At 37.1% G+C, this 26,124-nt stretch overlaps 1 protein-coding gene and 1 pseudogene across 1 annotated transcript; both read right to left on the minus strand.

Moving 5' to 3' along the window:
• Positions 1-4,293: 4,293 nt before the first annotated feature.
• LOC113091944 (uncharacterized) lies at positions 4,294-11,226 on the minus strand. Its single transcript, XM_026257623.1, has 16 exons — positions 10,185-11,226; positions 9,629-9,767; positions 9,464-9,544; positions 9,006-9,377; positions 8,745-8,840; positions 8,430-8,659; positions 8,048-8,226; positions 7,869-7,956; positions 7,391-7,738; positions 7,162-7,279; positions 6,775-6,866; positions 6,578-6,692; positions 6,359-6,448; positions 5,739-5,900; positions 5,275-5,454; positions 4,294-5,183 (listed from the first exon to the last, which is right to left on the minus strand). Exons 1-16 carry the CDS (start codon positions 10,479-10,481, stop codon positions 4,978-4,980), a joined length of 2,793 nt encoding a protein of 930 aa, XP_026113408.1. The 5' UTR covers positions 10,482-11,226; the 3' UTR covers positions 4,294-4,977.
• A 63-nt stretch (positions 11,227-11,289) lies between these two features.
• The window catches only part of LOC113091943 (low-density lipoprotein receptor-related protein 1B-like), a 57,760-nt pseudogene continuing 42,925 nt past the window's right edge, over positions 11,290-26,124 (minus strand).

The raw sequence follows: 26,124 nt of genomic DNA on the forward strand, positions 1-26,124 counted from the left end.
ACCGCGGGCCATTAATAAAAGACGTATGAAATTATCCGGTGTTCTGTCGATTTGTCCTACGCCTGTCAGATTTTCCTACCTCCCACCAAAACAGTGGGTAGTACAATTCCACAACGAAAATTCTACTGTAAAGTTATGGTTATTACGTCTACACCTACCACAACCTAATCATACCCTTACAGTACTGCAAATACAGTAATTATGTGTTATATTCGCGGGTTGTAGCTAAAAGGGATACAGTTACAGGAAACTAACAATAAATATTATTTTCTACCGATTAGATTGCGTTTTTATTAAAGTCTACAACTACCCCAGCCCTAAACCTACCCTTGGAGTAATGCAGATACATTAAATATCGTTGTTTAGCATGAGACAAAGGACGCGATATTGATGTGCGCTGTGCGCAGTAAACCCGCGTAGGAAATCTGACAGGGTAGGATAAAATGTCAGGACACCGGCCACGGAAAAAATATTGATGCAGTTGACTGTTCTGCTGCAGTGACATGAATTTGGAATCAATAAAGTTTTCAACTTATCATTCTGAACTCGATTAGCACATTGCCGCCAACTGCAGCTAACGTTAAATGGGTAGGCTAATATACGTTAATGCTGGATAAACCCTATGTCCTTGGACACATCCCTATAAATTCATGGTGATAAATAATTAACGAATGATGGCTTAGACAGCGCTAACTAACTTTATTATTCCGGTTCCGTAAGCATATGTTGATATCACTACGTGTATTCATTACCTACCTTTGAGGATGTACAGTATGAATTAGTGATGGGTCATGAGCAAAAGATGCGGCTCTGAGAGCCGAAGCTTTGTAGTGAATCAGAAGAACCGGTTCGCTTCGATTGAGAGCCGGCTCCAAAAATGTTTTTCCTTTGGCTGCTTACCTCAAGGCAGAACTTTGTTTTGATTGGTCAGCAATCGCATCGAGGCCAATCAGATGTGAGTATATGGGATCATAACATTATGTAAAAACAGAGAGGGGGGTGAAGTGAAGCGGCATTCCACTGCAAGTTAACGAGTCGTAACAACGTTAATGGAGGGGAGACTGTGTGTATTGTGGCAACATCTGTTCCTTCAGAGAGAATCTAAAAAAACAGGGCAGATAATCACAGAAAAAAGAAATATGATCAGTCCATCAAAGCTGAGGCATCTGATTTTTTTGAATGCCAATCTTCACTGAGGACATTAAAACTGTTTGCTTGAGTTTGGTTCTAGTTCTGTGGATTTATTTGCGGTTTTGTTGTTAATTTGTGCAATAAAATTTTTGTTTAAAATATTAAACAAAAGACTGGTTTTGTAACAAAATAAATGCACAAAATTTAAGCAATTATAATGATTCTCATAAAAAATACTGCACATGAAAGGGTTTTCAACACACAAACCATTAATATTTGCAAAATTATGGTAAAACAAAGCTCTGCAAAAAATCCTAAATTAAGACCCATTCAGGAGTCGAAAGAGCCGGATCTTCTTCGGAAGCTGAGCCAAAAGAGCCGAACTTCCCATCACTAGTATGAATGGTGGGTGGCGGAAAGAGCGGACCCCCACCCCCCCCCAACCCACTCACTTGTCAATCTGCTGACCTCTGTGCCTCTGTGATAGGGCAACCCACGTGTCAATCAATGACCTCTCAGAGCTACCTTGCCCACACGTAAAAATGTGATGCCACTTTTGTGACAGTTACATTTAACCATTGTATGGTGTTCGGGTCTGTTCGACCCGTTTTCATTTTTTATCAAAATAAAAATGATACGATTAATTATTTGTTCAAACTCAGACACTTTGGCCTTGGCTCATTTTCTGTGAAGAATATATATTTATTTAATCCTTTAGCAGATGCTTTTGTCCAAAGCAACTTACAAATAAATACAATATTTACAATAGAAAATATATTTGAACACATTTTCAATGGCCACACACTGAACACCACATTTATATTACACACAGGATGTTTGGGTCCACTGGACTAATAGAAGACCGGGGGCTGATAAAAGTGTGGAAATTGTAGGTCCTGTGTACCTTTACTCTGTCCCCTCCTGTCAGGGCCTGCTGTTAGTGTGTGTGTGTGTGTATGTTTTTGTATATGGTTTATGAGGACACAAATTTGCATAATGACATGGGTATTACAACGAAAACATGGTTTGTGAGGACATCTGTGTCCTCATAAACCATACCGCTTTAAAAAAGCATACTAAATGGTGTAAAAAAAAAAAAATGGAGAGTCCCCGTAAACCACATATCCAAGTGTGTGTATGTGTGTGCGCGTGCGTGTGTGAGAGAGAGTTATATACTAGTGAACCATGCCATCCAATAAAGCACTGCAAACACTTTTCTTGTCTACTTAAATCTAACTATATCATTAGACGCATTGTGTAGCCTATTTGCTGTGGCATATATATAAATGATTTGAATGACTGTGTTCATCCTGGCATAAAACCCTCCATAATCATAAAGATAAAAAAAAATCTCAAACAATCCTCATTTTGATCATAATTTCAACACACATACACACACAGGGGCGTTGCACAAGATCCCGGGCCCTATGCAGTCCTGATGGGCCTCCCTAAAAATATCCAGGTAAAATAAAATATATTCCAGACTTTTCAAGGACCCTCTCTTCCTTTGGGGCCCTTGTAATCAGTACTGGTTTTACTCCTAGTCTGATGCCCCTGCACACACGCACACACACACACACACACACACACACACACACACTTGAAGCCCTCAAAGTGCTCTCTGAACCAGAGGCTGTTAGGGTACATGTCCAAAATGTGATTTTTTTTTTACTTTGCCATAGAGCTTAACCAAATACATCTATGGAAAGGTCTTGACCTGGAGAGTAACATATATCAATCTAAAGGTTCTATATTATTCCTGCTTTTAGATATTGACCTTTGAACCTTAACCACAGGGCATATTTGAAGGCTTATAATTATGGGACAAAAAGGGTTACATACATGAGACAAACTGTAATAGAAAGATGTTGACATGGGTTATAAATTCAGCATAGTCACAAAGGGATGTGGTGGGGAGGGGGGTGTGCTATGGCGTAAAAATAAAAATCCCCAATTGAACAAGACAATATTTAAAGTCTGATGCCAAAAATTTGTTTGATATCCCCTAAAATCCCTGGAATGCCACCAATTAAGTATTTACAACTTCCAATTTTAAGAAAAACCCAGTGTTTTAAAAAAAACTACAACTCCCTAGACCCCTCTTCAGTAATTGTGTTGACATCAGCACCCCAGTTGTAGTTCTTCCGTTTTAGGGTTGTGCTAGGGTTGTAAAAACATATATCTACCCAATATATCAAATATCACAAACTGACTAATAAATAATTATACTGCATGTATATGATCTTTGCTAAAAGAGGACAAAAATGTTTGTTTAATGACGATAGTTTAACTAAAACATGAGACCAGCGCGCCAACTGCTCTGCTCACGTAACGCAAAGCGGACTGTCCTAATCTCCATAGTAACGGCCATGGACAATGTTGCTACTTTCCTTATCAAAAATGTTAAAAAAAGAACACACACACATTTATTTTTCATAACTGAAGGCGTGATTATTGAAACCGTTATTTGATGTCAATCTACTGTAACGTTAGTGCTGCGTTATAAAACACAAATATAATTAAGACAAGAGATATTTAATTTTCCACTTAATGTCCGCCGTTTTTGTTTTCCCGACAGGAACCTCAAGAGTCACATGATTGAGACACAAAACAAATTTTTTGGAAAGTTTAACAATCACACAGTTTGCGAAAGAATTGACATTTCCCCTCTGACATTTCCGCTTGACAGCTGTTATGTCTGCATTAAGCGCTTGCAGTCCTAGCCTGGATGTCAATCAGTTCGCTGTGATTGGCCGCCTCGTCCAGCGGCAGTCACCTTCCCCACGTGAGCAGTTGACAGCATCATGAATATGAAGCCTAAAATATCGTTTTCGCCCTAGTGGCTTGCTATCGTACAGGTAATATGAGTAAGTTAACACTGGCAAAGGCTAATTAATATATAATAATATAATATATAATAATATATGTCTAATAATATATTACTTATAGGATACAATATTCAGTTTAATTTTACAAGAGTGTCTGGCCCTGATAGTGTCTGCCGAGAAATGGTTTGGCCCTCGGACAAGTGTAGTTGATGACCCCTGCCTTAGAATATAGGCCTAATACTACTTACTTGAAAGGAACAACTCACACAATGGGATAAAACAGTAAACTGACTTAAATGAAAACTATTCATGAATCAAACAAAAGAGACATGACTATAGTTGAAACAACAGTTCATTTTACTGGGTGAAATTAATAAAGTAGGCTTTCTAGAGCTAAGAGACTATGCCCTGTACAAAATAAAGACTATATATATTTAGAAAGGTAGGGGTGTGTGTGTGTGTGTGTGTGTGCGCGTGTGTGAACGAGAGAGTGAGAGTGTGTGTGAGAGTGAGTGTATGTATGTATGTGTGTGTGAGTGTGTGTGTGAGCGAGTGAGTGTGTTTGTGTGTGTGGTTGTTTTAGCGAGTGAGTGTGTGAGAGTGAGTGAGTATTGATATACTATACTAACGTGGAAACATAAGCTGGAATAGCACACTGTTGGAGAGAGTAAGAATACAATAGGCTATGTAAACTACAGTAGGTACACTATATACAAACTATAGTGAAGCTATGTAGGGATGCGCAATACATTTCGACCAAAAAAGTAATGCTATAAAAAACAAAGGTAATTTGTCATGTTTGACAGTTGTGAATCACCAGTGATTGGGTTGGGGGAGAGGGTGGGGACTAATGGGCTAACATTATGGGTTTTTACAGTATCAGAGGAATTTGCAGTACATGCTCTAAACACAAAGAAATATTACAACAGCAGTAAAATAACCTCAGGTTTCACATACAAGTTATTACAGCACTGACGTTTGGGTTCAACACAATGTAAACACATCATCTCCCTAATAACTACTCTCCCAGTTCCTCATCAGTTGAGGAAGTATTCTCTGAGTCTTCCTCTTCAGAAAAGTCATCTAAGGGCAATGTTTGCAGTCCAAGAATACATTTGTATGTTGTGCGTGCTTTAGCCAGTTGTGCTTCAACTTCACGCAATCTTCTCTTCAGCACACAGAGTAGTCCTTCACGTCCTTTCTCCATTAAGCCCTCTGTACTGCCTGAGAATGTGACATTAAAATATAAAGAAATGAGCCAATGGTTACCAGAGAAGCAAATAGAAGAAAGAGACTTCCTATGTGTTGTCCTTACATTTCCCAGTGGTGTCTTCAGTCAGCTGAAAGGTAAACTCTTCGATCAGTCCAGCAACACTCCTCATGTACTCCATGTGCTGCTTGACTTCGCGAACCACAATAAATTCTTCTTCTTTTAGTCTAGCCAGCAGCATTACCTTGTCAAAAACATTTTTTTTTCGCTCCATATCACCATGACCTGCAATACATTACATCAAAGTGTTATCTTACAACCTCCTATAAAAATATTGGGACAGAAGATGTTTTGCTACTACAATAGAGAAATAAACCCTGACAGGATGAGATAGAACATCAGCGCTTCGCGAAGGGGTCTGATCACATCCATTTACAAATTACTGCATTCTTTTTTTTTGCATATTGCCCAAGTGTCTTAACATTTTTTTTTACATCGGATTCCATATTTACATCAAGATGTGTGAATCAAACAATTTGTATTCAGTGCATTTCAGGGGAAGTACTTACATTCCCATGGCCAGGAGTAGTTGTCCACAGCCAGGAGTTCATTGGGAGGAGGCAGTTTTTCAACTTCCCCCACAGTAGCATTGTGGTCATTGATGGCAACTTCCAAGGCTTTCTTCTCAACAGCAATCTTTCTTCTCAGTTGATGCCTTCGCTTGTTCCCACCTACAATGAGAAACACAAAATGAGTGTACATTCACACGATCACTACACAAAAGCACCATACAAAGTAAGACTTCACAATATGTGTGTATGTTTTATGATTATTGTGACAGATGTTGTGTGATAATTTTTGCATAACAAGTTTCATAATCATTTGAAAAATTGTGAAAAATTTTTTTTTTTCAGAATCTACTTTTTTTAATTTTAAATAGAGTACAAAATTGGTAGGTCAGGATATCTCTGCACTATGCAGAAATATTGGAAATATTTGGATATTGCACTCAACCTTATTATGATTTTGACAGTTTTTCAGTATGCTGCCCTGACTTGTAGTAAACCTATTTCAAAAGATGTTTTTTTTTTTTTTTAAATAAAAGGCTTTGCTATTTTTACTATGTATAAATCAGTAGTGAATTCATTTTTCACAAATCTGCATTACTAGCGGCCTTTTCTGCTCTCACCAGACTGACGATACAGCTGAAATTTTCGCTGTTTGATGCCCAAATATAGCCCCTCGATGGTCCTCTGCAGGTCATTTTGGATTGTTGCTCCTTTGGACGACAACAAACAAATTGATTAATGCCAATTTCAGTTTACAATCAGCCTATTTTCAGATGCCCTGTACAAGAGCAGAGCCTATGATTCTTAAAATATCGCATCAAATAATTTTTTCAAAGTACCTGAGGTCCACTGCTGCACATCAGACACCCACTGCTGGACTGTGTCTTGCTGTAGAGATAACTCAGTTGTGAGTTTCTCCAGGTCCTTTGTTGCCTCTGCAATCCTTTGTACAGTCTATCCAAAAGAAATATCCTTGTTAACAAATGCTGAGAATTTAAAAACAAAAATGTTATTATACATATTTTCCTAGTTGTACCTTGATGTATCTTTTGGCCAGTGTCCGGTCAAGGTTTTCTGCCTTTCGCTTGTTCCAGCCACTTGCCTGGATAGTTAGCATGTCTGTGCGAACTTGACACACAATGTATGTGCAGTAATTTAGGTTCACAGTGAGGACCACAGGTCAGATACTACATTGATCATTCTCTAATATTGTCACATAAACCTGGAAATAATCATACAATTAATTAAAGTGTCAGAAGTTCAATTATTATTAAGAGAATCCTGATCAGTGTAAAAGTGCTGACTAGACAGTTGTTTTCTAAGGGAGCACCTATGCATGGAACTCTAAAAAGCAAAGGCCGAGCATCAGTGTTAAAACCACTTGGTCTCAATTTGGACACAACTTTACATGAAAAATGCTTACCGGCTTTTGACATGTACTTGGAACATATGGCTGCTCGAGAGAGGAAGCTGTTAACTTGTTCAACCTCCTCCCCGATTGTTGTTCCAGCTCCTTCTTGATTGCGTCCCCCCCATTTTAACTGAAACACATTTAAATGTTATAATTTGGAAAACAACAAGTAGGGGCAGAGGAAAGACAATCATAATGTGTGTTGCAAATGGTAAGTAATACATCTAATTGTCATTATTACCTCACACATCCATGAATGTGCTTTTGCATGCATGATGGAGAGAAATGGGCGCATGTTCAGCAAGTCCTCCAACTCTGGACAGTGGCCCACAACTTTCTGCAGATATGGCCAATATTTGCAGACCACATCAGAGCAAAAAAACTGGACGGTCTGTGAAGCTAGCTGTTTCTGGAGATATAATGGGTATGCAAATATTTCTCCACGGAACATATTCAGTCCCTTGAGCAAAACCCCATGACGGCAGACAGCAACTTCAACACCTTCCTCGTCTAGTTTGCTTCCAGACTTGTTGGCAGACTCTCGTGCTGCGGTCCACTGACCCGCACCACATCTCCCTTTCCCTGGATTCTTAAAAAGATCATGGTATTATGGCATTTGATGCAAACCAAATAATGTTTAAATTTTGGGGAAAAAACTGGCAAGCATTCATAAAAATGTAAAATTGTGGTGTTACACATGAAATATAAATTTAGCTTACATGTCCAGTTGTTTCATGGATGTAATCAACAAAGGAGGACACATCAGCATCATTGGCCAAAAAGACTCCATCAAAAAACCCATCAGGTCTTGAAAGAAATATATAGATGTGGGTTAAATTTACTGTATAAAAGTAATTTGTGGCTCACTAGCATTTCATTGTACATGAATGTTACACACCCTGGTTGGCTTTTGAAACGATATAATTTGCGGTTCCCATCCACTGCAACTGCCAACATGGATGGTGTGCATGCAGGGCACTGAAAATGCTGGACCTGAGACAGCTTGTCAACCTCAAATTTGGCATAGGCCCATTCGAGGAAGGCCCTCTGCATTGTGTCCCCACAAATCTTACCACTCTTAGAGCAAAAGTGAAAAACAAAAAAGTAAGTAACTGTGTCGAAGGTTGGCTTTAGACTGTGGTCATGATGAAGAAAGGGCTCTGTCAAGAAATATGTGCTGAAACTTTGGGGATTGTAACAACAAATCCTAACAATGAATCTGTTCTATGAATCTCTAAAAGGTGATCCAAACAGGATAACTAAATGATGAGTCCACTCACTCGCCCGAAGAGTTTTGTACGACACTCAAGCATGCTGACAAAAGCTTGTCTGGACATCCCTGGGGCAGTGATTTTTAGATCCTCATACGTGGTGAACAAGTCCACCATGTACAAGGTCTCAAAATTGACAGTGGCTGGCCAGTAACCACTTTCAACCAGATCACTTATGGTCACTGGCAAGGTTTTTCCACAAGAGCAGTTTACTGATGGAAGGAAGAGGTTGTATCTTCCTGAAATTTCAGACAAAAACAATTATCTCTTGTTCACAAGAAACAAAAAACACAATATGAAGAAATAATAAAAAAAATTTTTTACCATTCATTCCAATTAAAATAACTGGCTTTCCCTTGGAAAAGCTTGTTTGCCCAGTGGAGCAGTCGCAGCAGGGAGGAACGATTGGTAACATGCAATCTAAAAAGCAGAATTAGTTTACATATTAGAGTAAATGGAACCCAAAACTCAACAGAGAGGGTGTTGTTTTTATCAAACACAACTTAATCCAGCATGTTTGTTGGAGTAAACCAGGATTTGTGTAAAATGTAAAACAGCCTATATAACCTGAGACTTAAAAAACACCTTTTTCATGATAGGAGAATTTCCCTCCCTCGTGCTGCTGAACAAAAGTGGATGGCTGCAGTTGTCTGAAGAACCCCTCCACCATGGATGCTCTGTTATGAAGCACCAGGGCCTCATGTGTGGAAAGGTCACAGGCTGTGCAGTAGAGTGATCGTGGTAAACAGTCCCTACACATCACTACTGCAGCCTTGTGTCCACAGTGATGGCAAACCCCCTCCTTGGGCTTCTCAGATGACAACATATTGTTCACCATGAAGGGCCTCATTACTGTCCAATTCTCCAGAGAGGTAGTTTGCCTGTTACTCCACTCTGAGGGGAAAGACTGTTCATCACCACTTCCCAAGAGTTCTCGGACATCTTGAATGAGGGAGTCTGAAAATGAAAATGGAAGAAGGCATTGTTAAATCTGGGCAATTACCACATAACAAATGTGGAAAAAAGTATTAAGGGAAAAAAACCAAAATTTTCGATGATCACTGTGTCTTCAGTTGTGCTGGTAGACGGAGCACAGGACACGCTTTTAACGCTTGCTGAAGAAACTGCAAAAATATAAATATCAATTTAGAACTTGCTCAATAAATAATGAATGCAACTAATGATGAAAAAACAGACAAAAAACCAACCAGTAGCTGAATCTCGCTTTCGTTTCTCTCCAGCTCTACATCTTTTTGGCAGAGGTTGACCATCTTTGTCCTCATCAGGCCAAACACACAACTTTGTGGATTGTTTTGAACCTCCTTTAGTTTGTCCATGCTGATCCACCTAAATAAACAATTAAGCCACAGAATAAACCACCACCCACCAAGGTTATCACCACCTATAAACATCTCATTATAAAACCAATGTTATAATATTACATTGTAAAAATTCAGTCTAACGGTTGTGGCCCTGTCTAGAAAACCCGTTCTTCATTGAAAAATAGAAAAGAAAGTTAAACGTTTTGACAGAATATTGAATTAAACTCTCACTGGCTCTAACGTGTGAACTCAGCTCAGCTCAGCACTATAGCTTGCATTTGAATAAAGACATTTAACCTGGTACTGTATAGTTGCACTTTGTTTGGAGTGTTGCAATTTTGCACATTGATACTTCTTCCCTGCTATACCTCAGAGCCTATTATGGTCTTAGACATTGTAATTAGTATGTAATTCGTATACTTTTTCCACAACTGAGATTTACCTTGCACTCATCCAGGAATGCATCAACCAGGAATATGGCATCTTCGGGGTCAAGGTGATTCATTTTCAGCTTGGTCAAGTTAATTTTCCACGCTTCTTTTTCCTCCTTGTCTAACTTTCCCTGCTTATTTTCCCTCGTATTCTTCGTCTTCTTCTTCTTCTTCTTCTTCTTCTTCTTCTTCTTCTTCTTCTTCTTCGTGGGGCCTTGACGCGTCAACACCCAACACCCACCAATGAGATCGCACCACACAAATGCACGGAGGTTATTATTTTTTATTATTTTTATTATGCCATACATCAAAAAAAAAAAAAAAAAAAAAAAAAAATACAAAGAGAAACATTAAAATGAGAAGGAAAATATGAACAACAATATTAAAACCATGTCAGAGGACAATAATAACCATAAAAAAATGCACGGAGGTTCCGGTGTTCCGGTAGATGTCAAAATTAAAAACAGCGGACTGATCGTAACTCGTCACTTTGTCAACATTAATTTCTCCCGCTGCCACGGATTAATGTGTTGTTCAGCAAATCAACCTCAGACGAAACGCATATAGTGGGCAGGGGTTTGGTCTGTCAGACGGAGCGAAATCGCAAGGAAGAGTATGTGGAATCTGGGGCCACAGCTATGCTAGGCGATAAGCAGCGTCCATAGCAACCAAAACGTTGCAGTTTCACGTTATTCTGGCGAAATCAGAAAAATCTTCGCAACAACGAACAAGCGAGTGATTATGTACATCCACTGAGTGAATATTCTGAAAATAAAATATATATTTCTCGCTAGAAATGTAATCAAAACTTATTTTTATGCAGAGACTAACTCAAAATATTGATTTTTTTCACTAAAAATGAGAGAAATGTCCGCCATGTTTTTTTGTTCTCACGGTCGGAATCTTGAAAGTCACGTGACTTGGACGCTAAACAATAGGAAAAGAATTGGCAAAAAAACGTAACAGTCATACAATTCAAGGGCCATTATTGTAACCCCTCTACGTTTTGCACTTTGGACCAACGTAGTCAGGGTACGTTTTTATATGAGACTGGGTTGGCAAACTGCACACAACAGATGCATGCAAAAATGTAATTTAGAATGACTGATACTCAAGTCAAATAATTGAGACAAAGGAGCCCAAGGTGTTCACCTGTCCAGGTATTACTTCCTTAGGGACAGAGTGAATATTCAGCGTGCAAGGGTCACTGGATTTTACACACCAGCCCTGGAACACACACAGTTGCCCCAGCATGCAGTCGACATTTAGAACGTCATTGTCACTAAAACAACATCTATGTAAACGCTGCTGTTAAGACAAATTTTGAAAGAAAAAATGTTCATAGCATGAAACAAACAGTCAGGACAAAGCAGTATTGTTACTGGCAATATAGCATTGGCATTAGAATTTAGAAACAGATGTCAGAGTTATTTCTGTGCAAGGGTAAAAAAATATCATGTTTGCAGCTTTAATGAGGCAAACTCTCAAGGTAAAAGAAATTGCAGGAGCAGTGAGTATTTTTCATTGGGTGGGAGGATGCAGGCAAAAGATAAAAGCCCTGATGTAAAGCTATAGTTAATATTACATATTTACAAGTCATTTATTCAACAGATATTTTTCAGGAGAGAACAGAAATGTTCTTTCTGGATCTACCACACTGATATTTATGGATCTACATCATCAACCTCAGAGATTTCTTGTATTAAGGGTGTTAAAAATGCCAAACACAAACCTTTTGGGGATCAAGTGTGAAATTTGGTTTGAGAAGGCTTCCGGCATCTGCATGGTTGTCATGGTCCACCTCATACATGTTGTAGGATGGATTGCCTATCTCCACATTAATGCCTCCATTAGTTATGGGCTGCCGTTGTACACGTTTCCCCCTGCGACAGAGAAGCACTTGAAACAGCTGCATATGTCTGGAGAGACTGTTTGTTTTTATGGGCTGTGCATTTTTGAACATGCATTTTAAAATACAAAGTGGCTTATAACTAAGGCTGTCAAATTAACATGATTAAAACGACATTAAAAGGCAAATCAGGCTAAAAATAACAGCAAGAGGTGATGCAACAGAAAAATAATGCATCAGTCTGTATGCATATACAACATTACATTTTTTTTGTATATTTTGTATATTTAATACTTTCATCATTATTTCAAAAAAATGATTTCTTATATATAATAAATAATAAAATTAATTAAATTCAAGGTAAATAATATATATATATATATATATATATATATATATATATATATATATATATATATATACACACACACACACACATATACAGGTGCTGGTCATATAATTAGAATATTATCAAAAACTTGATTTATTTCACTAATTCCATTCAAAAAGTGAAACTTGTATATTATATTCATTCATTACACACAGACTGATATATTTTAAATGTTTATTTCTTTTAATTTTGATGATTATAACTGACAACTAAAGAAAATCCCAAATTCAGTATCTCATAAAATTTTAATATAACTTAAGACCAATACAGAGAAAGGATTTTTTGAAATATTGGCCAACTAAAGAGTATGACAATGAAAAGTATGAGCATGTACAGCACTCAATACTTAGTTGGGGCTCCTTTTGCCTGAATTACTGCAGCAATGTGGCATTGCATGGAGTCGATCAGTCTGTGGCACTGCTCAGGTGTTATGAGAGCCCCCGGTTGCTCTGATAGTGGCCTTCAGCTCTTCTGCATTTTTCGATCTGGCATATCGCATCTTCTTCTTCCCAATACCCCATAGATTTTCTATGGGGTTAAGGTCAGGCGAGTTTGCTGGCGAACTAAGAACAGGGAAACCATGGTCCTTAAACACGGTACTTGAAGCTTTGGCACTGTGTGCAGGTGACAAGTCTTGTTGGAAAATGAAATCTGCATCTCTGTAAAGTTGGTCAGCAACAGGAAGCATGAAGTGCTCTAAAACTTCCTGGTATATGGCTGTGTTAACCTTGGACCTCAGAAAACATAGTGGACCAACAAACCATCACTGACTGTGGAAACTTTACACTGGACCTCAAGCAACATGGATTGTGTGCCTCTCCTCTCTTCCTCCAGAATCTGGGACACTGATATCCAAAGGAAATGCAAAATTTACTTTCATCAGAGAACATAACTTTGGACCACTCAGCAGCAGTCCAGTCCTTTTTGAAGCGAGACCCTTCTGACGCTGTATGTTGTTCAAGAGTGGCTTGACACAAGGAATGCGACAGCCGAAACCCATGTCTTGCATACGTTTGTGCATAGTGGTTATTGTAGCACTGACTCCAGCTGCAGTCCACTCTTTGTGAATCTCCCCCACATTTATGAATGGGTTTGTTTCACAATCCTCTCCAGGATGCGGTTATCCCTATTGCTTGTACACTTTATTATATCACATCTTTTCCTTCCCTTCACCTCTGTAATAATTAGCTTGGACACAGAGCTCTGTGAACAGCCAGCCTCTTTTGCTATGAACTTTTGTGTCTTGCCCTCCTTGTTCAAGGTGTCAATGGTCCTCTTTTGGACAACTGTTAAGTCAGCAGTCTTCCCCATGACTGTGTAGCCTACAGAACTAGAATGAGAGACCATTTAAAGGCTTTGCAGGTGTTTTGAGTTAATTAGCTGATTAGAGTGTGGCACCAGGTGTCTTCAATATTGAACCTTTTCACAATATTCTAATTTTCTGAGATACTGAATTTGGAATTTTCCTTAGTTGTCAGTTATAAACATCAAAATTAAAAGAAATAAACATTTGAAATATATCAGTCTGTGTAAAATGAATGAATATAATATAATATACAAGTTTCACTTTTTGAATAGAATTAGTGAAATAAATCAACGTTTTTATGATATTCTAATTATATGACCAGCACCTTATATATATATATATATATATATATATATATATATATATATATATATACCCGTCAACATAAATTTATTATGATATAAATCAATTATTGCACAAAAAAGTTCCAAAAAGTACCTTTGTCGTCTTCTGCAGATGCATACACCTGTAACCACCGTAGCAATCAAAATGACCAGCAGGACCAATGGCACAATGATAGCTATACTTCCTGTTTCACACAAGAAAAAAGCCAGAAGCAAAAGCCACTATTAAGTCTATTTCCCCAGGTGTCTATGCAGGTGGAACAGGAAATTATTAGATACTCCATCAAAGCGAAATTAAATAAACACTGCTGCAGCTGAAAAGATATTAAACCAATATTTAACACGAAGCCCAGATGTATATTCAGATGTCGTTTGACTGATGAAATAACGTATCTTTTCATTTTAATAATTCAAGGACTGAATCCTTATTAAATTAGTAGGGTAGAGCTCTTTATAAAGTGTGAAAGCTCTTTTCATTGCTCACCTCCAGCTGTGTTATCAGAGCGGCTGCTCTTGGGGGCCGGCCTCTCGCACTGTGTCCCTGACCAATTAGCTGAGCATCTAATTTAAAACAACAGAGTCAAAACAAACAGAAGGCAAGTCAGAAAAATGAACAAATGGCTGACATTTTCAAATTAAAAAGAGTTTTACAGGTGAGTTTAAACAGACACAGGCCTAAATTCTAATTAAAGGAATAGTTCAACCAATAATATAACTCATAATTTTAAAATGTCCTCATTTACTCATACAAAGCCTTAAAGGGTTATTTCACCCAAAAATGTACGAATCAACGAATCAATTAGAGTTACATTAAACATTTTCCTTGCTCCAACTTTCCAACCTTTATAATTGCATGGGTGGGTGTTTTGTTCAGCAGTTCAAAAGTAGTCAAATAAAGTGCATCCATCCATTTTAAAACATGCCTCACATGGCTCGGTAGGTGAATAAAGGCCCTAACCCTCCTGTAGCAAATCAATGTGTTTATGTAAGAAAAATATCCATATTTAAAATTTCTTTCACGTCTCTTAACTCTTGTAAGCAGAAGCCATTCGCTGCAGATGACGTTCAGAAGTTACACAGAACTGTTTATATATTTTTATATATATATATATATATATATTTTTTTTTTTTACAAAATCACATCGATTCGCTATAGGAGGCCATTAGTCACCCCCCCGGAGCTGTGTGAGGCACATTTTAGTATGGAAAGATGCGCTTTATTTGACTACTTTTGGACTGTTGAACAAAAACACCCACCCATGCCATTATAAAGCTTGGAAGAGCAAGGAAAAATATTTTAATATGACTCTGATTGGATTCGTTTGAAAGAAGAAAATCATATACACCTAGCTTGCCTTGAGGGTGAGTGAAACATGGGCATAACATTTTTGGGTGAACAAACACTTTAATACAAAACAAAACCAATATACATAACATATAACATTAAAATAATAAAACATACCGATTTAAAACATAAATGCAGTCTTGGTGCTTTGAAATTATTGTATAATGTTTTTATTTTTAACTTTTATACATTTATTTGTCAGCTTTAGGTGTACTATCACTTTAAGCGTAGGCAAACATGCAAACAAACTGAAAACACTCATTAGGTGATGAGCAGTAAAGCGGAAAGAAAGTCATGAATCATCTTATTTGTAATTGGAAGCGGTCCAGTGGGGGTCATGTTTATGATTAAACAGATGTTTGATGTTTGTTTATCAGCGGATGATATGAGGGTGAAGACTGGATCATTCACATTAAAACCGTACACTATTTTACAGACATTGCGGACATTTTTTAATTATTTGACTGTATATTCATTCCTCCCTAAGTTGAGACTGTACAGGATTTTAGACAAATTAAACAGACAAAAAGTATACAGATCCCAAACAAATGCAGAACAAATGAGAGAATCATATATGTGTGGAGAGTTTGCACAGTATGGGATGCGTGTTCTCCAGGATGGTGCTGTAGGATCATGGGAAGTGGACAGTGGGAAAGCAAGGAGGTTAAATCAACTGGATGGATGGAGTCTGGTGGAGATGAGGCTGCTGAATCAGGTGAACAGTGGGACCTACTTGCATCGAGGTTTGTTAAGGGCAGTTATTGTGCATATTCCTTCATTCTGACAGTAGTAATCGCAGGGATTGGCCAGCTCATCGCAACGCTGGTTCTTGAACCCTGCCGTGCAGCTGCAAGACATCGCAGTGACGTGAGCACAGTGAGAAGTGAAATTAGAGCGAAGAACTGAGAAGAAATATGCATGATCTGTAGAGTAGCAGCAAGTATCTGGTCTCTATTTCTTACTTATATTTTCAGGATCCGTTGTGTTTTATGACCATTAAATTAAATGAGCTATATGCTTTTCAAAAATATTCACTCCAGGGGTTCTAGGATTCAAGGTTCCCACACACATGAATTTCCATGACTTTTCAATGATCTGTTCATGTTTACTGTAAAGGATTGCTGGGTGGCATTTAAGTTCTATATGTCTGAAGACTATTAATAGACAGACTGATGCCATCACATTTTTTTCTCTACATATGAGCAAGGTCTAGCTGATCAAATATTTGAGAACATATTCACTAAAGAAACTTTCTAATATTTTTGTAATTTTCTTGACTGTACAGTATAATGACCAAAAACCCTTACAACCCCTAATGATTCAGGAGTTTATGATTTCACTGGAATGGAGAATGAGCCGAAGAAGAGCGATAGAGAAGTGAAGTCTTAGCCTGGGCCAATCTCAGGTTTTTATGATGACAGATGAGTTAATCGCAGATATCAAGATAGGACAGTGATAAAATTGGACGTCTCAAAACCATCTTCAAAATAAAGTTGTTTTATTCAGTGTAGACCCAATAAACTGTAAGAGAAATGATAATGTTTATGATTTCCCATACTTTTATTCCCATAATTTAATAAGAAATCATCTGATTGTATTCTGGAGAATATTCTGTGTTGAAACATGCTTTGTTATGTTTCCTTCATGTCAGAGCATCTTAAAGGTAAATAGGTGTGCTTTAAAGGAAAGAACTTTGCCTTTCCAAATATATATATATGACTCTAGGATATGATAAATTATATTCATTTTAGGTCAACTATCATGACTTCTTGCCAGATACAGATCCATCATTCCATACATTTCCTGTGACTCCGTTTTATGCATTTTGTCGCAATCTGTGTTTGCAGCTAATCAAATCTGATGGGAAGGAAACGATTGATAACTGTAAATATCTTGCACAGGACAAGATGGTCATGAGGTGCAAACTGTACAGGAAATCATGTCTCTTTAACAATTTATTTGGGTCTTTACAAATGCACACAACACAGTAATAGCAAATCAAGAAAACAGGACCATATGATCCACAGAGATTTGAAAGCAGGGTTTAACAGTATGAGCATTTCACTGGCATTTAACACTGGCAATTAAAAATTATTGTGGAAATTTAAGAGTGCACTGGTGTACATAACCTTCCACACTCAATTTGCAATTCATTGATTATAATGGGAGTGATTTAGTTTTGCATTAGGCTGCTGCAGCTTATTCAGCGTATATTATATGCTGAACATCAAATATTAATAAAAACAACATGTAGACAACTGGAAATTTAAATAAAAATGTTAGAACTAAAGCCAAGAAGAGATACAACAGAAGCTGTGTTACTGATACTGCTTTTCAGGCCTTGTCAGCATTTTATACTGTATCTCATATATATATATATATATATATATATATATATATATATATATATATATATACACACTGTATTGTGAATAATAATTATATTAATACATATTTAAAGTATTACTTAAAAAATGTACATACAATGTAAATATGGAGCCCTAGAGCCAACAAAGTTGTTAAAGTCTTTTTATGTCCTAAATATTTTAGAATATTACAGAGATCTCTAAAATCAAAGTGTGAGGGACACATGAATATTTTTTTTCCTCTGCTGGTCATATCTGAAAGCTTCGTGGCCTTACTACTTCTAAACACATGGTGTCCTGCCTTCACCTGTTCCTGATCTCGCAAAGGAAAAGCAAATTTATTCTTGACAAAACAACAAATCATCAGGGTTTCAAAATGTATCCATTCCTGCCTGCCAAACCAAACAAATCAGGACTCCAGCTGTTCTCAGGATGCCGTCCCCGTATACACAAGTCCACAGGGTGGACATCCTGTCAGTGTGAGCCTAACCTCGTCTTTATCAAAGAAAAAAATCAACTGCTGCACCTGACGACAAAACCAAGGATGACAGCTCAAAAAACATTCATAATTTTACAGTTTTAATCAGACTACCCACACATAGAGGACCCTTTAATGTGATTTGTGGCCTGAATCAGCAGTCAGTAAATTCAGCTTTATGTTTAGTATTTCATTAGTGATCATTGATATAAAAATTATACACCCTTATACTTTATATTATCAAAAGATTAATGTATTTTCTATTTCAAAAAATGATATTCAATTTTCTATTAATCAAAGATTAATAATTCATAAGAGTGGTTACTTGAGCATCAACTCAATAAATGATTTGTGAGTGATAATGTGATGCTAAAGACAGGAGTAATGGCCGTTAAAATTCAGCTTTGCCACCAAAGGAATAAATCACATTTTAAGTTTTTTTTAAATTGAAATAATATGCCACAATATTACTGTTTTACTGTATTTCTGATCAAATAAATGCAGCCTTTGTGAGCATGTAATATTTATTTCAGATTAAAAAAAATAAAAAAATAAAAACTGGCTCCGAACTTTTGAATAGTAGTTTATTAAATCCACACTTCAGCAATATTAACAACAAAAAGGCATACTGAAGAAATAGCTTTGAGGCTTGATGTAATTAGATTTTTAACCAAAATGTAGGCTTTTAGCCACACAAGAGCTTGCCCTCATTATTTCTCTGTGCTTTTTAAGTCTGTCAAACTAAGTGCCAGTGTAGAGCCCCCCACTGAGGTAATTTTGGGCCCCATTGATGGCAAACCTATGAGTCTCTGACATCTGTACAACCTTTCTAAATGAATGGTAAGACTTCCATGGTTATGTGCTGTGTAGGCCTAATAGCTGAGTATTGGAATGTGGACAAAAGGAGGCACTTAGTCATTCTTACTGGCAGAAGGGAAGGCTGGTGTCGGGGTCCAGATGACAGGTGCCTCCGTTATAGCAGTAGCCGTCACACAACTGGCAGCTTGAGGCGATTCGACCACTGGTACAGCTGGCAGAACGACAATAAATTGGAAAAGCTAAAAATGTGGCATAAACTGAGGAGTTATTTCTGTGTGAACTTAATAAATAATAAGTTCTATAAATTAGGCTTTATATTATTTTGAGCTACTTAAGTGTCACCGGAGTTGCTGGAACTTCATTGTCTTGAATAGAATTATTTTTTCCTGAATGCAAAGAAATAAATGGCATAAAATCCATTTTGTACTTAATTTGCATTAGATGAGGAATGACTTTCAAAGGTTAGGCGTGTAATTTCAGTACCAATACAATCGCCACATAGAAAAGCAAAAATAATATCTGTATGCAAATATGCTTGCAATATTAAAATATATATATATTTTCAATTGCAATGATATTTTGCATTATTACTGTTTTTACTGTATTTTTTGATTGATTAAATTTGCTTTAGATGTAGAATTATTTCAAAGGTGAAGTGTGTATTTTCTGTACCAGCTAATTACCAAACAGAACTGTACAAACAATGACTGTATTCAAACATGTTTGCAATATTAAACTGGCAAATAGTTATTTGAAATTGGAATAATATTTCACATTACTGCTGTTTTTACTGCATTTTTGATCATATAAATAAAATATAGGAATTAGGCTTTGAATCATTCTGAGGTACTAGAATGTTACCAATTACTATTCTGAAAAGAAATATACATCTGCACAACATTAGTTCTGTACTTAATTTGCTTCAGATGGAAAATTATTCTTTAAATGTGAAGTGTTTAATAATACAATGCAATACAAACCACTAAGCTGAACTGTAAAAAATAATAACTATTTTCAAATATGTTTGCCAACACATAAATCATTTTCAGAGATATTAAAAGCAACTAACTTGCAAGCCACATCTCCTGTATCTCCATTAATAATACATGGTGCTCCATGGCACCGCAGGCACTTGTCGACATCACACTTGATGCCTTCATAACGAGGCGGACACACGCATTCAACGTGTCCGGAGCTGGACAGTGTGCAGGCCTGGGAATGGACGCAGTGGTGATGACAGATGTCTGTCAGGAAAAAAAAAAAACAAGATATGACCTTAATTAAGATATGAGAGCACATTTCTCTCATATTATGCTCAAGTTTAATTAGAATTTTACAAAGCTTTAATGAGACTTAATTACTCGCATCAACTATCTACTGGTACCAAGATGAAAATGTGTCACCCCTTGGGTGCACAGCGCTGAAAACGCATTACGGGTGCGCAGATTAAATTGTTTTGCAACAAATTATAATAACAAAGACTTTATAACCACAAATATTTTATCAGCAAAGCACAGAAACACCTCAAGGTTGTTACAGCAGCATTTAGAAAACCTCTTTGGGCACAGATTGATCAAATACCAGCAAATGCCCTTTCGAGTCAAATACAATATTTGCTTTCATTGGGGCTTTTTTTGTTGCTGTTGCCAGCTGTGGAGAGAAAACTCAACAATTGTTCCATTAACCACAATTTAGTGACTGGTCTAAACCACAACAAACCCTCTCTGGAGATCATATCATTTTCTCCACATTTTTTCTGTTCCACTCTGTACTTGAAAGATTTGAACAAGCAATATGGATTATGATGATACTGAATTAAAAGGGCTCAGCGGTAGATGTAATCACCTGCCAAGAGAATCACTGACCTATTGAATTAAAATGCAATTGCTGACCATTTCTGCTGGGTACAAGCAATCTCTTATGATACTTACGATAAAGACAGTGGTCACCCGTGTACTCTGCCAAGCAGCGACACACTGGCTGGTTTCCAGGGCTTACGTCACACGTGCCTCCGTTCAGACAGTGATTATCACAGACCCGCCTCTCACAGTTAGGGCCAGTGAAGCCTGTGACGCAGCGGCAAGTAGGTTTCCCTAAGATCGGAGTAGAGAAATGCATCCATGTGAGCGTTTTATTTACGTTTTGTCCTTTTTGTTTTACAACCAAAAGTTGAGAGAATGTGAGCTGTTGGCAAATGCTAACAATTTCAGTAAATGCCATGAGAAATGTTATAATTTTACAGAAAGCTATTTATATTTAGAGCTATACTTGAGTCTACAAGTACCAAAAATTTACACCTGATGTAAAGTGGCCTGAAAACAGCTCTTACATATCAACCAAATGAACCACATTCTGCAGTACAAACTTGCACCCAAAGGTTTAGTGTAAAAGTGGCCTAAATTAAAAAAAAAAGTCATATAATTATGACATGTATTTGATAATACCTAGAATATCAAAATCAACTGCGGGCGGCAGATCCTTTTCCTATTTGGCACCTCAACTCTGGAATAACCTATCTAACATTGTTCGGGAGGCAGACACACTCAGTGTTTAAATCTAGATTAAAGACCCATCGCTTTAACCTGGCTTACACATAACACACTAATATGCTTTTAATATCCAAATCCATTAAAGGATTTTTAGGCTGCATTAATTAGGTAAACCGGAACCGGAAACACTGCACATAACACCCAATGTACTTGCTACATCATTAGAAGAATGGCATCTACGCTAATATTAGTCTGTTTCTCTCTTATTCCGAGGTCACCGTGGCCACCAGATCCAGTCTGTATCCAGACCAGAGGGTCACTGCAGTCACCCGGATCCAGTACGTATCCAGACCAGATGGTGGATCAGCACCTAGAAAGGACCTCTACATCCCTGAAAGACAGCGGAGACCAGGACAACTAGAGCCCCAGATACAGATCCCCTGTAAAGACCTTGCCTCAGATGACCACCAGGACAAGACCACAGGAAACAGATGATTCTTCTGCACAATCTGACTTTGGTGCAGCCTGGAATTGAACTACTGGTTTTGTCTGGTCAGAGGAGAACTGGCCCCCCAACTGAGCCTGGTTTCTCCCAAGGTTTTTTTCTCCATTCTGTCACCGATGGAGTTTCGGTTCCTTGCCGCTGTCGCCGCTGGCTTGCTTAGTTGGGGTCACTTCATCTACAGCGATATCATTGACTTGATTGCAAATAAATGCACAGACACTATTTAAACTGAACAGAGATGACATCACTGAATTCAGTGATTAACTTTAACTCATTTATCTTTAACTGTCATTTTGCATTATTGACACACTGTTTTGCTAATGAATGTTGTTCAGTTGCTTTGACGCAATGTATTTTGTTTAAATCTCTATATAAATAAAGGTGACTTGACTTGAAAGGAATGCCATTGCATGTTAAGGCCACAAAATAATACTCTTGAAACCATGCTTAGGCAATTACTTTTTTTTTCTTCTTAAGATCATGGTTTTGTGTTGCAAGAACGGCATTCTTTTATTATGGCCACAAGTATAATGTGTAAACAAACCTGTGGAATGGAAATGGAAATAATAATTTACAAAAACTTGAATGACACATTTTTGTTTAGATTCAATAAATGGTGTTGAGTTTTGAGATTTTACAATACGCCTCCCTCATGATATGACCTCAATAAAATAGATAGTTCTACTTCTAAGCAAAGCTTTCACTCAGTAACTATGCTCTTTTTAATAACACTGCGCCCCACTCGACCATAAACAATCACCAGAGAAAATGATGAAATGTATCAAACTTCATAAGATTCTGATGTTAAGAATAATTGCTTTCGTACATGCCTCATCAGTCAGATGATTGATTATGATAAATGAAGCTGTAAAATGACACTCTTGACTAATTTTAATTGAGGTGCAGACACAAACACTCAACTGATTTTGTCATCAGCAATCCTTTGTAAGTTTCTACATTTGGGAACAAAGTGCTCAATTTCAAATGAATTCTTTATTAAAACAGATCAACCGCACATTAGCATACAAACCAAGAGTCCATATGCTGCCTTGAATAATTTTAGAGTAGAACCATTATTACTAGCCCACACACTGCCACACAGTTTTGTTAACAGATGTCTTTCAAATATTAATTTAGAAGAACTCCTCACCTCATCACGTAGAATCATGTAGAATACATGTAATTTGTTCACAAGTACTGAATATAAGACCATTTCAAATACTTAATCATTAAGACTGAGTCAAAGATTTCAATCATGTTTTGAAATCTATACAAAGCTGTTTGAGAGTTTCTTACCAAGAGGTGAACCGGTGCATGTGCCTCCGTTTAAGCAGTAATCTGTACAGTGGTTGACTTCACAACGTTCCCCAGAGAAATTCGGCCAGCAGTAACAGCGCCAGTCTCCTTTTTCATTGGCCATGCAACGTCCTCCGTTCTCACAGGCAGGTCGGCATAACTCACCTTTACAATATTGAAACAAATAAGATTTTTTTTTTCTTCATTGAATCTTCATGTTCTTTCCCCCACAAAAACATGAAAAGAAGTGAACAGCCCTACAATAAAGTGAGGACTCAGACCTGAGACAATGGGGTCAATACAAGAGCCATTGACCAAGGTCTTCCCCTCTGGACAGGTGCAGCTGGCCCCAGTTGGATTGAGCAAACACATAAAATCGCAGGTCATCCGTAGACAGGGATTGGCCACTGAAAACAGATAAAGCAAAAATTTAACTTGGGATGTACAACGATATTTAGATAAACTACTAATATATATATATATATATATATATATATATATATATATATATATATATATATATATATATATATATATATATATATATATATATACACACACATGTGTGTGTGTGTATATAATTAATAATAATTAGAATTAATAATAATTACCATAATAGCAAAAAAAAAAAAATCATGAAAAACAATTATTTAATTTCATAAATATTGTCAATTTAATTTGTAAAATTATTTAAAAGGGTTATTGCTAGGAAATTTCAAAGAAATATATAGGGGAAAAAAGTATTTTTGGTTTTAAATTTTATTAGCAGAGTTGTTGAAAACCATCCCAACAAAAATAAAATAAATAAATAAATAAATAAAAATAAAATTATTATATATATATATATATATATATATACAGTCTTGTTCAAAATAATAGCAGTACAATGTGACTAACCAGAATAATCAAGGTTTTTCGTATATTTTTTTATTGCTACGTGGCAAACAAGTTACCAGTAGGTTCAGTAGATTCTCAGAAAACAAATGAGACCCAGCATTCATGATATGCACGCTCTTAAGGCTGTGCAATTGGGCAATTAGTTTAATTAGTTGAAAGGGGTGTGTTCAAAAAAATAGCAGTGTGGCATTCAATCACTGAGGTCATCAATTTTGTGAAGAAACAGGTGTGAATCAGGTGGCCCCTATTTAAGGATGAAGCCAACACTTGTTGAACATGCATTTGAAAGCTGAGGAAAATGGGTCGTTCAAGACATTGTTCAGAAGAACAGCGTACTTTGATTAAAAAGTTGATTAGAGAGGGGAAAACCTATAAAGAGGTGCAAAAAATGATAGGCTGTTCAGCTAAAATGATCTCCAATGCCTTAAAATGGAGAGCAAAACCAGAGAGACGTGGAAGAAAACGGAAGACAACCATCAAAATGGATAGAAGAATAACCAGAATGGCAAAGGCTCAGCCAATGATCACCTCCAGGATGATCAAAGACAGTCTGGAGTTACCTGTAAATACTGTGACAGTTAGAAGACGTCTGTGTGAAGCTAATCTATTTTCAAGAATCCCCCGCAAAGTCCCTCTGTTAAAAAAAAGGCATGTGCAGAAGAGGTTACAATTTGCCAAAGAACACATCAACTGGCCTAAAGAGAAATGGAGGAACATTTTGTGGACTGATGAGAGTAAAATTGTTCTTTCTGGGTCCAAGGGCCACAGGCAGTTTGTGAGACGACCCCCAAACTCTGAATTCAAGCCACAGTACACAGTGAAGACAGTGAAGCATGGAGGTGCAAGCATCATGATATGGGCATGTTTCTCCTACTATGGTGTTGGGCCTATTTATCGCATACCAGGGATCATGGATCAGTTTGCATATGTTAAAATACTTGAAGAGGTCATGTTGCCCTATGCTGAAGAGGACATGCCCTTGAAATGGTTGTTTCAACAAGACAATGACCCAAAACACACTAGTAAACGGGCAAAGTCTTGGTTCCAAACCAACAAAATTAATGTTATGGAGTGGCCAGCCCAATCTCCAGACCTTAATCCAATTGAGAACTTGTGGGGTGATATCAAAAATGCTGTTTCTGAAGCAAAACCAAGAAATGTGAATGAATTGTGGAATGTTGTTAAAGAATCATGGAGTGGAATAACAGCTAAGAGATGCCACAAGTTGGTTGACTCCATGCCACACAGATGTCAAGCAGTTTTAAAAAACTGTGGTCATACAACTAAATATTAGTTTAGTGATTCACAGGATTGCTAAATCCCAGAAAAAAAAAATGTTTGTACAAAATAGTTTTGAGTTTGTACAGTCAAAGGTAGACACTGCTATTTTTTTGAACACACCCCTTTCAACTAATTGCCCAATTGCACAGCCTTAAGAGCATGCATATCATGAATGCTGGGTCTTGTTTGTTTTCTGACAATCTACTGAACCTACTGGTAACTTGTTTGCCACGAAGCAATAAAAAATATACTAAAAACCTTGATTATTCTGGTTAGTCACATTGTACTGCTATTATTTTGAACAAGACTGTATATATATATATACACACTTTAATATTGAGGTTGAGGGTCAAAATAATATTAGAACATCTTTCATCATTTTCAAGAAAAAAAGAAAAGAAAAAAGGTTTCAGGCCCTATTTGGTAGCTTGTTCATGGAGAGTGCCATCTAAAATGTTTAAAGTTTATTTATTTAATTTCTTAAAACAGCTTGTCGATCTGGCGGCTCAAAAGTTGCAGATTTGAAAGCTTTGGCTCAGAGATGCCAGCAGTATGAGGGAACATCTGTATCAATTTTCTGTGTTT

This window comes from Carassius auratus, unplaced genomic scaffold (genome assembly GCF_003368295.1).
Source record: "Carassius auratus strain Wakin unplaced genomic scaffold, ASM336829v1 scaf_tig00214392, whole genome shotgun sequence".
Taxonomy (NCBI): domain Eukaryota; kingdom Metazoa; phylum Chordata; class Actinopteri; order Cypriniformes; family Cyprinidae; genus Carassius; species Carassius auratus.

What these genes read in the sequence shown, in the direction of transcription:
- LOC113091944 (XM_026257623.1), bottom strand. Translation starts at nt 10,481, where the DNA reads ATGTATGGCATAATAAAAATAATAAAAAATAATAACCTCCGTGCATTT. An exon ending in AAAGCGAGATTCAGCTACTG is followed by an intron (nt 9,545 to 9,628) that starts GTTGGTTTTTTG and finishes ATATTTTTGCAG; the next exon opens with TTTCTTCAGCAAGCGTTAAA. An exon ending in TCCATGAAACAACTGGACAT is followed by an intron (nt 7,739 to 7,868) that starts GTAAGCTAAATT and finishes GATCTTTTTAAG; the next exon opens with AATCCAGGGAAAGGGAGATG.